The following is a 13,513-nucleotide window of genomic DNA, read 5'->3' on the forward strand; positions in this document are numbered from 1 at the left end:
GGTATGGACGGATGTTACCCCCCCCCCCCTCCCATAGACTTGCATTGAGGGGGCATGGCTGTGACATCATGAATGGGGCCTGACGTGACGAGCCTCTGCCCGCATCGCCAGTTATCCGGTAAAGAGCGATGTTCGCTCCGTGCACCGGATGTCTGGGGTTCCGCACCCGAGATCACGGGGGTCCCCAGAGGCGGGACCTCCACAATCAGACATCTTATCCCCTATCCTTTGGATAGAGGATAAGATGTCTAGGGGCGGAGTACCCCTTTAAAGGGGTTGTGAAGCAGCTCTCTCTTCTGGCTATCTGACAGTGCACATGAAGAAATGTTCCTGCACAGTGCCCACAGCCACCACAGCACCTGGTTGGCACTGTACATATCCTAATTATTAGACATGTGCATAATACTTATAAAGATACATACTGAACTGGCGCTCAAGATCAAAAATTAGATGGCTCCGCATAATACCTGTGTCAAGCAGTTTATTTGACACTGTGCCACATGATGTGCATGCTAGATATATTCAGTTCTTCAGATATATTCAGTGAAATATTTATTTCTACAAATATGCCCAGAATGCCTAGTAAAATAGTAAAACCTTGCACCCTAGCCTTTGTCAGTGATTGGCTGAGCGGTGCTGTAACATAATGGGTACATTCACAAGTGCATATTTTTGCTGCAGATCTGCTGCAGATTTTGCTGCCCATTGACTTCAATGGGCAGCAAAATCTGCTGAAGCAGATCAGCAGCAGAAAATACACATGTGGAAGCACCCAATGTCTACATCTCTGTCCAGCCCCGGGAAGCAGACCATCAGCGAAGACTGGCTGGAGATGAGGCGTCCTTATGCCGAAGAGGTATAAGAGGAAGGTATTATGAGGTAATTGAGGGAGGGGAATTAAAGATAACCTCAATATATTTAAAAACATGCAACATATACATATAAAAAAAACATTTTACACACACACACACACATATATATATATATATATATATATATACACACACATATATATGTATATACACTACACACACAAACATAGACATACATACTCTTATAAACACACAATATACATGCTTATAACGCATAGTAATAATGTGCATTACACAAGTTCACACATTCACACACTGAATATAATCATGTTCACCTTATCCTAAAGCTAGGTAGGGGGAGGAGATAAATAAGCAGACTGATTTTCATGGCAGGGGCAGGACTGTGAGCTTTATGCTGATGCTAACTCCCTCCATCCTCTTGGTTCCGACTACTGAGCTGTGTAATATTACACCACAGCAGCAGGAAGTGGAGAGAGGACTGATCCATTGTGAAGAGGAACTGGGGGGGAGCTAAAGGAAAGCCCAAGGCAAGTGCTTCTGAGGTGGCAGTATAACTGCAGGCAGCTGCTGCAGTAAGTGCCCTCCTGCCCTGACCCACAGTGTAGTGACCAGAGGGGCCCCCCTGGAGGATGGGGTCCCTGGGTATTTATTCAAACACGTATTCAGACCTTAGGTGTGCACATATAGGGTGGCTTCCCAATGTCTACCTCAGGGCTCCTTCACCTGAGAATATTCAACCGTACTCATAGCAAAGAAAGAAATATAACCGGGAATTGCACTTAAAAGTTCCTTTTTATCTCAATTTTCATTCATTACAAAAAATGCAGTGAAAATTCAGAACATATTCACCCAGTGCATAAAGACTGTTCAGAGATCCTTCCATGCGGTGTCTTCAGAACTATCCATCCGGAACTTGCTGTCTGTGGGACGGTATGTTCCTGGCCGGATGGACGCTGATTCTGAGGGGGTGAAGACGAGCTCGCTGGCGTGCGAGCCGCTGAAGGACGTTTCAGGAGTCTCCTCCCTTTCTGAACTTAATTCCCGTGAACCCATCACCACATACTAATACAGGTATTTCTCTCGCGAGATTTCTCATTTCTATATACAAAATGATATAAAATCATTAAAATAGGTTCATGACCGGACAGTACTTATAGGAAAACATTAAAATTACAACTCTCATTATTCCCAATCAGAATCAGCGTCCATGCGGCCAGGAACATACCGTCCCACAGACAGCAAGTTCCGGATGGATAGTTCTGAAGACACCGTGTGGAAGGATCTCTTGAACAGTTTTTATGCACTGGGTGAATATGTTCTGAATTCTCACTGCATTTTTTGTAATGAATGAAAATTGAGATAAAAAGGAACTTTTAAGTGCAATTCCCGGTTATATTTCTTTCTTTGCTATGAGTACGGTCCCTGGGTATTTGCCCAGTTTGCATATCCCCCCATAACGCCGGCCTTGATAGGAGCACAATACCAACATAATCCAACACAACAGATCAGCATGTTCAGCTACAATCTAACATTATTCTGTCTTTATGAAGGAGAAGAAAAAAAACAGCCTGCCCTGCTTAGAGAAGAAAGGATGTAATAGCATTGACTAAAATAGGGCCCCATTCACACCCTTTACCCTACCAAGAAAGGATGGTGCTTTTAAGCCCCCATCTGCTTTCCAAAAATTACTGGTAAGGATCACTGGTAAATAATACGAGGAAGGATACAGACAAACATGACACAAGCAAATCCAGTGAAGTAATATAATAAAACTTTAAGACTAGGCTAAAAATAATTTAACAGATAGAGACGATACTACGGATCCATGTGGATTTCTAATTTGGCACCAAAAGCCTTCTATGGACCTGGACACAAACAAACAAAAGAGCGCTCCCCTGTGTATTATCCTTCAGAAAGAGTACAGGTGAATTGGGTCACTTAACAGATGAGGTTGTGCATATTCAGGCAAAACACTCATATAAGCCAAAGAATGGTGGATCCTCAAATGGCTGCTGCTCCACACAACGCACAATGGACAACTCATTTAGGGAATAATGGGCTGTGCCACAATCCAATAAATTTGGTGGACAATTTATTAAATATCCATTTCCGGGCCCTTCTGCCCTCCTCCTCTGGGCCCGCAAATGCACTGTATGTTTTTAATAAATTGTTTGCCAACTTTACTGAATCTTGGAATGACCCATTATTCCCTGAAGGAGTTGTTGTTTGGGAGGCATTTATTCTATGGACCTGGACTCTGGTGGCGGTTCCCTGGCAGATGTTTTTTCTACACTGGAAAACAATGTTCATATGTAGTTGTCTAGAGTGTAATGTGTGGTATGAAATATTCATTTTATGCCTTAAAACACATCTATTTTACATCTTTCTTTTTTCTTCCCTTAAAGGAGATGTCCGGTGCTCACTTTTCTTATTTTATCCGTTCCGGGCTGAAAAATAAAAGAAAACAAATTTTCTCTTACCTGCCTAGGCTCCCCTGGTGCTTCAGTACAGGTGTTCGGTCCCCAGGCTGTATTCTTCTTACTTCCTATTAGCCCGGCACGTCACACGTCAGCGATGTCCCGCCTCGGCCAATGATAGGCTGAAGCTCCGTGTGACGTGCCAGGGTAACAGGAAGTAAGAAGAATACAGCCCTGGGACCGAACGCCTGTACCAGAGTACCGGGGGAGCGTAGGCAGGCAAGAGAAAGCTTATTCTCTTTTTTTTTTTTTGCAGCCTGAAATGGATACAATAAGAAAAGTTAGCACTGGACATCTCCTTTAAGTACTTGAATTCGGTGGTAAAATATCCATATTTTAGTTTTGTTAAAAATACTTAAAGAGTACCTATTATCAACTAAACTTTCCCTAATCCCCTTCCCCATTGGTCCCTGACTCTAACTCTATCCCTGTATTTATTTTTAGGTAAAAAAAAAAACCCTGTAAATACCTTTTTTATACCATCTTTGGCAGCTCAGTTTTGAGCTGTGTACGAGGGGAGGAAGTGGGCGTGGCCCAGCAGACACAACGTCATCTGAGGCCTGCCAGGGCTGGCTTCCGCCTTTCTTCCTGTATGCGGCGCTCCCTCTTGGGAGTGTGCACAAAGGCTGAGTACAGGACAGGGAAAGCAGCCTCTGAGTCCCCTCCTCTGTTTGGATATGCACGTGCCATGCAGAGAGGAGGAACGTCGTAGGACAGAGCTGCCGTACCCTGCAGTGATATGAGCACAGCGCTCGCTCCCGCCTGTCTGATTGACAGGCGGGGAGCTGCGTTTAGACTTACACTGGAAATCCATTTCAGATAAATGTCACAATGCTGGGAGAGAACGTGCACTTCTCCCAGCTCTTTTTAGTGATCAGATTTGTTTGGTGTAACTGTATGTATTACTCCAGCCCTATATGTGAGCTTCTATGTAGTCACGTGGGATTAAAGGTAAATTCAATGAATAAATGCACAGATTTTTCAACTAGACATGTCTGGCCTCACGAGTGACATAAAAATTCCGGTATGTACAAAAAATGACAGCATCTAAAAACAATGCAAATAAAGTAAATTAAGCTGTAAAGCATCAAGCATGCATAGCTGCAGAAGGTGAGCGAGATGCTACAGAGAGCCCTGTAATACTCAAACCTTTTAATGGCTGAAGATCTTGGCTCCGGCTGTGAATCATCAGACTTTCTGCCTGGAGTTAGTTTCTCTGCACTGTCCAGCAAGGCACTGAGCGCAACTCGTCGGAACACATTTCCATGAGCTTCCTTGATAAACTGTACTAACTGTCGAATATCACAGTACAATCCCTGAGGAGGAGAAACACATGACAATGTTACCCAGTGACATGATGAGAAATGACACTCAGCATTACAAGTCAAAACCCTTACTTACATAAGACTGGACTTTTATTGTAATGACCAAGATTAGAAAAACAGAGCTGATTCTTTTTTAAAAACAGCACCACAGACTGTCCTCAGGTTGTGTGTGGCATTGCAGCTCACTTCCATCAAATGAATGGAGCTGAGTTGTAATACTAGACGCAAACCAGACAGACGTATGTGGTGCTGTTTTCAGAAGAAATTTTCTCTTGTGTTTTAATTTTTTTTAAATTCCTGTATAACCCATTAAAAGCGTTACTGTTATTTAACAAAACTTTTCAAAAGTCATAGAGACAAGCCAAAAGTTTGATTGTTTGGGGTCTGGATGTCCAGACTACCACCATTGCTAGAATTAGCTGAGAGAAGCATTCAGCAGAGCACTTCTCTCCTTAGCTCACTGCTCTTTCTGTCTTGCTGTAGGAGACAGGCTCCATAGACTTACTATAAAATCAAGGGCTGGGCTGACAATTTATGGGGCCCTGGGTCAATAGTGGGTCATGGGGCCCTGTGCCCCCACCCATATGTAAGTCATTCCCATATAGTTTAACGCAGGAGTACCCCTTAAACAGCAATCAGGCTTTCCATTTTCTGCCTACAAGCCCATGTGAGTTTGTTCTTTGTGCCACCAATTGTACTTTATAAATTGAAAAAACAAACAAACGCAATTTGGTAAATTTTAAGGGCTTCCGTTTCTACGCAGTGCATTTTAGGGTTAAAATAACACATTGGCCCAGAATTATAAAACTGTATGAGAGAAAAAATAGAGTGATTTTCCCACAGCGACCAATCACAGCTCAGCTAATGAGCTCTGGTAAATTGAAACCTGAGCTGTGATTGGTCGCTGTGGGAAACTCACTCCATTTTTTCTCTCACAAAGTTTGATTAATCTGGGCCAATGCCTTTATTCTGTAGGTCCTTCCGAATACAACCATACACATTTCATACAGGTTTTGCTTTAATATACTACTTTAAAAAAAAATCATAACTTTTTGCAAGAAAATTTATATACTTTAACCCCTTGGGAACGGAGGGTTTTTCTGTTTTTGCACTTTCATTTTTTCCTCATTACCTTTTAAAAATCATAACCCTTTCAATTTTGCACCCAAAAATCCATATGATGGCTTATCTTTTGCATCACCAATTCTACTTTGTAATGACATCAGTAAGTTTTACCCAAAAATCTACAGTGAAAGGGAAAATAAAATCATTGTGCGACAAAATTGAAGAAAAAACGCCATTTTGTAACTTTTGGGGGCTTCTGTTTCTACGCAGTAAATTGTTTGATAAAAATGACACCTTATTATTCTGTAGGTCCATACGATTAAACTGATATCCCACTTATATAGGTTTGATTTTGTCGTACTTCTGGAAAAAATCATAACAACATGCAGGAAAATGTATACGTTTAAAATTGTCATCTTCTGACCCTATAACTTTTATATTTTACCGCTTATGGGGAGGTATGAGGGCTATTTTTTTGTGTTGTGATCTGATGTTTTTAGTGGTACCATTTTTGTATTGATTGGACTTTTTTGATCGCTTTTTATTTATGATATAAAAAGTGACCAAAAATACGCTATTTTGGACGTACCCCTTTGACCGTGCGGTTTAATTAACAATAGATTTTTATAATTTGGACATTTCTGCACGCAGCAATATCACATATGTTTATTTTTATTTGCACAGTTTTTTTTATGGGAAAAGGGGGTGAAACTTTTATTAGGGAAGGGTTTAAATGATCTTTTTTCACTTTTTTTTGCAGTGTAATAGCTCTTATAGGGGGCTATAACACTGCACACACTGATCTTTTCCATTGATCAATGGTTTCCTATGAGAAATGATTCTGCCGCTTGACTGCTCATGCCTGGATCTCGGGCACTGAGCAATCATTCGGCGATCGGACAGCGAGGAGGAAGGTAGGGGACCCTCCTGCTGTCCTACAGCTGTTCGAGATGCCGCTATTTCGCCACGGCAATCCTGAACAGCCCACTGAGCTAGCCGGGAGCAGTTTACTTTAATTTTTGACGCAACGTTCAACTTTGAACGCCGCGTTTAAAGGGTTAAGAGCGTGCGGCACTGCGATCAGTGCCGCGCGCTATTAGCCAAGGGTCCCGGCCATTGTTAGAGGCCAGGCCTGACCCACTATGACGCGGGGCCATGGCGTGGGCCCACGTTATAGAAAGGTAATATCCCCAACAGGTTAAAATTGTCCTCTTGTGACCCCTTAATTTCCTGTATACTAATATGTGTAAGGGCTAATTTTTTGTGTTGTGATCTGAAGTTTTGAACGGTACTATTTTTAGTAGATGGGGCTTTTTTTTTAAATATGAAAAGTGATCAAAAATCTGTAATTCTCAATTTTGGTAATTTTTTTAAACGTTTAAGTCAATCACTGTGTCATTTTGTTAACATATTTTAATAGTTCGGACATTTACAAATTTTTAGTCTCTATAGAGGATCTGGATTTCCCAGGGAAACAACAAAAAGAACCAGTTTCCAAAGGCTTCCAGTCAGGATAAAGTTTAGGCAGATGCAAGGAGCTAAATATGAAGGTCTCGCTTTATTGCTATAAACACAAACGCTTTTTGGGACCCAAAATGCCCATTTATTAATGCAGATGAAGGCTGAAGCCTGTATTTGCATTGATAAAGGGACATTTTTGGGTCCCGAAACGCGTTTGAGGGTGGACTACCTAGACAGCCACTGCGCTGCTGTTTAAGGGCCACACAGCGTCTACGTGAATGGGGGCACAGAGCATCAGGAGGTGGGTGGGGCGTTTGTGATGGGGGCATATGCCATGCATCCCGAGTCCTTAAGGACGTAGGGCGTATGGATACGCCCGTGGGAATTACGGTCCCCGCCGCTAGCCGGTTGGGGACTGGACCGGAATGCCTGCTGAAATCATTCAGCAGGCATCCCGGCACATTGCCGAGGGGGGTCCTGAGACCCCCCCATGTCGGTGATCGGAGAAAATCGCATGTCAATTCAGACATGCGATTTTCTACTATTACGGGCTAATCGGGTCTCTGGTGACCCAATCGCCCGGAAAATAGGGATGATCGGAGCTGTCACTGACAGCTCCAATCATCCTAAGGGATAGGAACGCGGTTGCAATGCTGCAACCTCCTCCTATTCCCTGCCATTAGTCAGCACTGAGTACTGACCAATGGCAGTTGAAGACAGGGGGTTGCCATGGAAACTCCCTGCTCTGCCCACCCCTGGATGTCGGGCAGAATAGGGGGAGAAGATGGCGGCCGGTACCTGTGGAGAAGATGCCGAGGGGAGCGCCGATCGTCGGTGACAGCAGCGGAGATCAGCAGCGCAGGAAGGGAGGCGACGGTGTGGAGCATGAAGGGAGGTGGCAGTAAAGCGATCTTTACTGCTGCCTTCCTAGTGGAAGCCAAACTGCAACTCCCAGCATGCATGCTGGGAGTTGTAGTTTCCCAACATCTGGAGGGTCACAGTTTGGAGACCACTATTACAGTGGTGCCCAAACTAGAGATGAGCGAACTTACAGTAAATTCGATTCGTCACGAACTTCTCGGCTCGGCAGTTGCTGACTTATCCTGCATAAATTAGTTCAGCTTTCAGGTGCTCCGGTGGGCTGGAAAAAGTGGATACAGTCCTGGGAAAGAGTCTCCTAAGACTGTATCCACCTTTTCCAGCCCACGGGAGCGCCTGAAAGCTGAACTAATTTATGCAGACTAAAGTCATCAACTGCCGAGCCGAGAAGTTTGTGACAAATCGAATTTACTGTAAGGTCGCTCATCTCTAGCCCAAACAGTAGCCCTCCAGATGTTGCAAAATTACAACTCTCAGCATGCCTAGACTGGCCAGGCATGCTGGGAGAATAGTTTTGTAACATCTGTCCCTTCAGATTTTGCAATTTTCATGAAAATTTTGAAAATGGCTGCTATACTTTGAAGCCCTCTAATTTTTTCTAAAAGTAAAAATATGTCCATTTTATGATGCCAACATAAAGTGGACATATTGTATTTGTGAATCAATATAAAATGTATTTGGAATATCAATTTTCCTTACAAGCAGAGAGTTTCAAAGTTAGAAAAAAGCAAAATGTTCTAAATTTTCAAGAAATTTGGGGATTTTTCACCAAGAAAGGATGCAAGTAACGACGAAAATTTACCACTAAAATAAAGTAAAATATGTCACAAAAAAACAATCTCAGACGCAGAATAATCTGTAAAAGCATCTCAGATTTATTAATGCTTAAAGTGACAGTGGTCAGAATTGCAAAAAATGGCTCCGTCCTTAAGGTGAAAAAGGGCTGCGTCCTTAAGGGTTTAAAAAAAAAAGGTGCTGCCATCAGCGAACCCTCTGTCAGGCCAGGGCCCTCGACATTGCTAGAGTGCCCGACCTGTCAGTTCACCCCTGATTTGGACATATAAAATTTTTATGCATCTTAACAGATTTCTCGTCCTTAAATCCCATGCCATTTGGTAGGGTCACTTTGGTCAGGTAATAGGTTGAACTTAATGGACTCTGGTCTTTTTTCAACCTTATGAACTATGTTACTATGTTACTAAGGGCTGGGTTCACATCACGTTTTCTCCCATACGGGAGCGCATACGGCAGAGGAGAGCTAAAACCTTGTGCTCCCGTATGCTTTTGTATGCGCTCCCGTATGTAATTCATTTCAATGAGCCAGCCATAGTGAAACGTTTGGTCCGGTTGGTCCGGTTGCGCAAGGTTTTAGTTCTCCCCTGCCGTAGGCGCTCCCGTATGGGGGAAAACGTGATGTGAACCCAGCCTAACTCTGATCTGCAATCCTTCACCAAAATGTAAAGGCTTATGCACACAGCAGTGCCACATAGATACGCACACACTGCCCAATGGGTTGGCAGTAAAGTTCTATAGAGCACTCTGATCTCTATATTCTCCCAATGCTTCTGGAAGAATTTGTCCATAAAGCAACAATATGAAACATGCTACAGATTTTTTTTTTTTTTTTTTTTTTACAAAATTTCATAGAACGCTATGTGTGAACATACATACCCAAAGTGGCTGATTATCTTACCAGGTTCTCAGGACTGTGCAGCTCATGTGTTGTTGAAGCGCAGCGAGTGATCAGAGACTTAAACATGGAACTCACTATAATGCCTTCTACACTTTGAGCGGTAGACTTATTGTCCATTGTTGCAAAATTGTTTCCAAACCCAGCCCTGTCTGTAGATACACAGAGACAAAGCATTGTAATAAAAGGCATGAAAAATAAAGCTCTGCATCCACTGACCAGAAGTTTATTTAGTGGAAAATTACTACAATCCAATTACACAAATATTCATATTTTTTTTTAGTCATGTGGTAAAATACATCAAGGTAAATACAAAGAAAATATTATTTTTATACAAGCTAAAATTCTGTGTAGATTTAAAGAAAATGTAAAGTTGATTTACTCTTACTGTCGGTTACTGGCTCCATGCAGAATCCCAGGAGTGCGTGGAGGAAATCGACTACATTATTAAGAGAATCCTTATTAACATAATCTTTCATTGTTTGTCGGAACTGCACTTTATCCAGTTTATATAGCTTGGTGAGACAGTTTTGTGCCTGCAAAACAAAAATAAGGGATGTGTTTAGCAATTTCACCATAAGATGGCAGTAAAAATGTGTCTGTTCTAATAGACTGCAACCATGAACCTTAGTTGTGAAAGGCAAACCGCAGGGCATGTTCAATATTGCTGCATGGAGGGAAAACAGAAATATCATGCAGATGGGAAGACGCCAGTGTCAGGGTATATGCCACAAAATATGCTTCTCTAAGCTTCAAAGAATAGCATGGCAGGGTTGTAATGATTTAATGATATTCCTATGCTTGTGTGGCTCTGGTACAGATCTTAAATGGTCTTTGTTGTTTTAAACAACTTCCCTCCATTTAATATGCAATGCCTTGTTTGTAAATCACTTAACTTACCAAAATGACTCCTTCCCCCAGTAAAGGGTCTAAAGTCTTGGCCAATAGATGTCTCAATTCTCTGCAATGTTTTCCCCTGCCTATAGTCAGGCTCAGTCTATCACTACTAACTGGGAGACCAAGACAGAAAATACACTGAACAAAAAAATTAAGGGAACACTAAGATAACACATCCTAGATCTGAATGAATGAACTAATCGTATGAAATACTTTCGTCTTTACATAGTTGAATGTGCTGACAACAAAATCACACAAAAATTATCAATGGAAATGAAAACTCTGTCACATCTGTCACATGTGCTCAGTGTGAACCTGCCTTCATTTGTGAAGAGCACAGGGTGCCAGTGGCGAATTTGCCAAACATCCTGCATAGTGTTGGGCTGTGAGCACAACCCCCACCTGTGGACGTCGAGCCCTCATACCACCCTCATGGAGTCTGATTCTGACCGTTTGAGTGGACACATGCACATAAGTGGCCTGCTGGAGGTCATTTTGCAGGGCTCTGGCAGTGCTCCTCCTGCTCCTCCTTGCACAAAGGCGGTGGTAGCGGTCCTGCTGCTGGGATGTTGCCCTCCTACGGCCTCCTCCATGTCTCCTCATGTACTGGCCTGTCTCCTGATAGCGCCTCCATGTCTGGACACTACTCTGACAGACACAGCAAACCTTCTTGCCACAACTCACATTGATATGCCATCCTGGATGAGCTGCACTACCTGAGCCACTTGTGTGGGGGTTGTAGACTCCGTCAAATCACCGCCAGCATTCAAAAGTGACCAAAACATCAGCCAGGAAGCATAGGAACTGAGAAGTGGTCTGTGGTCACCACCTGCAGAACCACTTCTTTATTGGGGGTGTTTTGCTAATTGCCTATAATTTCCACCTGTTGTCTGTTCCTTTTGTCAATTAGTGTTGCTTCCTGAGTGGACAGTGTGATTTCACAGAAGTGTGATTGACTTGGAGTTACATTGTGTTTAAGTGTACCCTTAATTTTTTTGAGCAATGTAGTAAGTTTGGGCAGGGCTTAGCTTGTGCTATGTGCAGGGAAAGAAAGAATGAGTAAGGCTATGTTCATACAATGGAATCAATGGGGCTCTGTTGTTGCAGAATGTCTGTGCGGAACACTTCTGCGGAATTCCATACAGACATTCCGCAACAGCAAAGCCCAATTGATTTCAATAGGATTCTGCTGTTCTGTTCACATGGCAGAATTTCTGCTTCAGATGTTCCTGGGTAGAAAATTCAGATTCCGGCATCGCAGAAAGAATAGTCGTGTCTATTCTTTCTGCAGAGTCCGCACAAAAATGCATTGCCATCTATGAGATGGCGCATTTCTAAGTGGTCCGCGCGGACATTCAACCTTGTGAACATAGCCTTAGTCTGGACTGTGTAATTGCTATTTTTAAGCCTTACCGCCCCCTCCAGAGGATCCTCAAAGTTCCTGAAATTCAAGGCAGTGCTAAGAATGTTTCTGTCATTTTTTCTCACATAGCACCGTGCAAAGCCAGTGCATCAGCAACCCCTGCCCATGGCATCTATAAAAGTGAACTGTGTAAATCAGCCCTAGCACGGTGCCAGCCTGTTCCGTCTAATGCACTTTAACCAACACTATGTCATAGCATAGCAGTGAGGAGCAGGTTGTTGCGCTGTGATTGGCCAGATAAGTAATAGAAAGAAAGAACCTCTGTATACTACTGATAAATAGTCCAGCTCTGGTTCTGCCCCCTCAAATGGAGAGAATGAGAAATAGCTGTGCACCATGGAGGACACTCTCATGATCTCAAAAACAGCAGATTTGTAGTAACCTTTTGAAATGACAAGTACACTTTAGGGGACTTTTCACACTATGTATTTTACTAGCAGAATTCAGCTCTGAGTATCACTGCGGAAAATACTGTGCAGCAACCTCCCATTGTTTCCAATGGAATTCTGCTGCACCCTTTACACCCTTTATGGAATTTACGCAGTGGACATTATATTGTAAAAAAATCCCAGTTCCCAAAAGAATAAACATGTTAATTCTTTCTGTGGAGACTGTTGAAAAATGCATTCCCGTCTTTGTAGACATCGCATTTCAGAGCGATCCTAGCACCAGATTGTTCTGCTGGTGTCCGCTACAGATGTAATATGAGATTCTGTAGAGTGAATGAGCCCTAACAGTCCAATAAAAATGAATTGTCTGTTAGAGCTTGTGATTCTGTTTTTGTTTGGCTGTTATCACATATACAATTTCCCTTCCACCTGGCTAGGGTAAAATTCATAAAACTTCTTTGGACATGTTCAATGGTGAGGACAGCATAGAAACATACAATGTATTGACAGATAACAACCATTTGACCCATCTAGTTTGCCCAATAATCTGCCCAGCATAGTAAACAAGAGCCCGATAAGATAGGAAACTGTAAAATAGGCTGTACACTTCATTACGTGTTTTTGTGTTGTTGTAGAACAATTCATGGTTTTTCTCATTGCCTTTATGGTGGGCTTCATATTGTGCTATATAATGCGATCTTGGAGGTTGCCATAGCTGCAAATATTGTAACAGTCTGTAACATATAGATATTCGCAATGCGACTTTAGTAAGCTGAGACATCTCATTTGATCTCATAGCGGCTAATAATATAGTCAGGGCCGGCCCAAGACATTGTGCTGCCTGGGTCCAAGAGTGAAATGCTGCCCCCCCCCCAAAGAAAATTAAAGGCATTAGGTAGGCAGCAGTTCCCCAACATTAGGTAGCAGTTTCCCCACATTAGGTAGCATAGTTTCCCCACATTAGGTAGCATAGTTTCCCCACATTAGGTAGCATAGTTTCCCCACATTAGGTAGCATATATTCCCCACATTAGGTAGCATAGACTCCCCACATTAGGTAGCAGTTTCCCCACAT

The 13,513-nt window shown here is 42.7% G+C and overlaps 1 protein-coding gene across 30 annotated transcripts in view; it reads right to left on the minus strand.

The window, feature by feature from the left end:
• Window positions 1-13,513, minus strand: part of UNC80 (unc-80 homolog, NALCN channel complex subunit) — a 206,662-nt gene that overhangs the window by 146,105 nt on the left and 47,044 nt on the right. For 24 of the 30 annotated variants that reach the window (XM_056535252.1, XM_056535244.1, XM_056535250.1 and 21 more), the window contains exons 15-17: window positions 10,113-10,266; window positions 9,734-9,882; window positions 4,460-4,626 (exon numbers count right to left, since the gene is read on the minus strand). In XM_056535252.1, the coding sequence (XP_056391227.1) occupies window positions 4,460-4,626; window positions 9,734-9,882; window positions 10,113-10,266 (470 nt within the window). The remainder of the gene's footprint in view (window positions 1-4,459; window positions 4,627-9,733; window positions 9,883-10,112; window positions 10,267-13,513) is intronic. The other 6 variants (XM_056535267.1, XM_056535266.1, XM_056535264.1 and 3 more) reach the window with 1 other exon arrangement.

This window comes from Hyla sarda, chromosome 8, assembly GCF_029499605.1.
Source record: "Hyla sarda isolate aHylSar1 chromosome 8, aHylSar1.hap1, whole genome shotgun sequence".
In the NCBI taxonomy this organism is placed as follows: Eukaryota; Metazoa; Chordata; class Amphibia; order Anura; family Hylidae; genus Hyla; species Hyla sarda.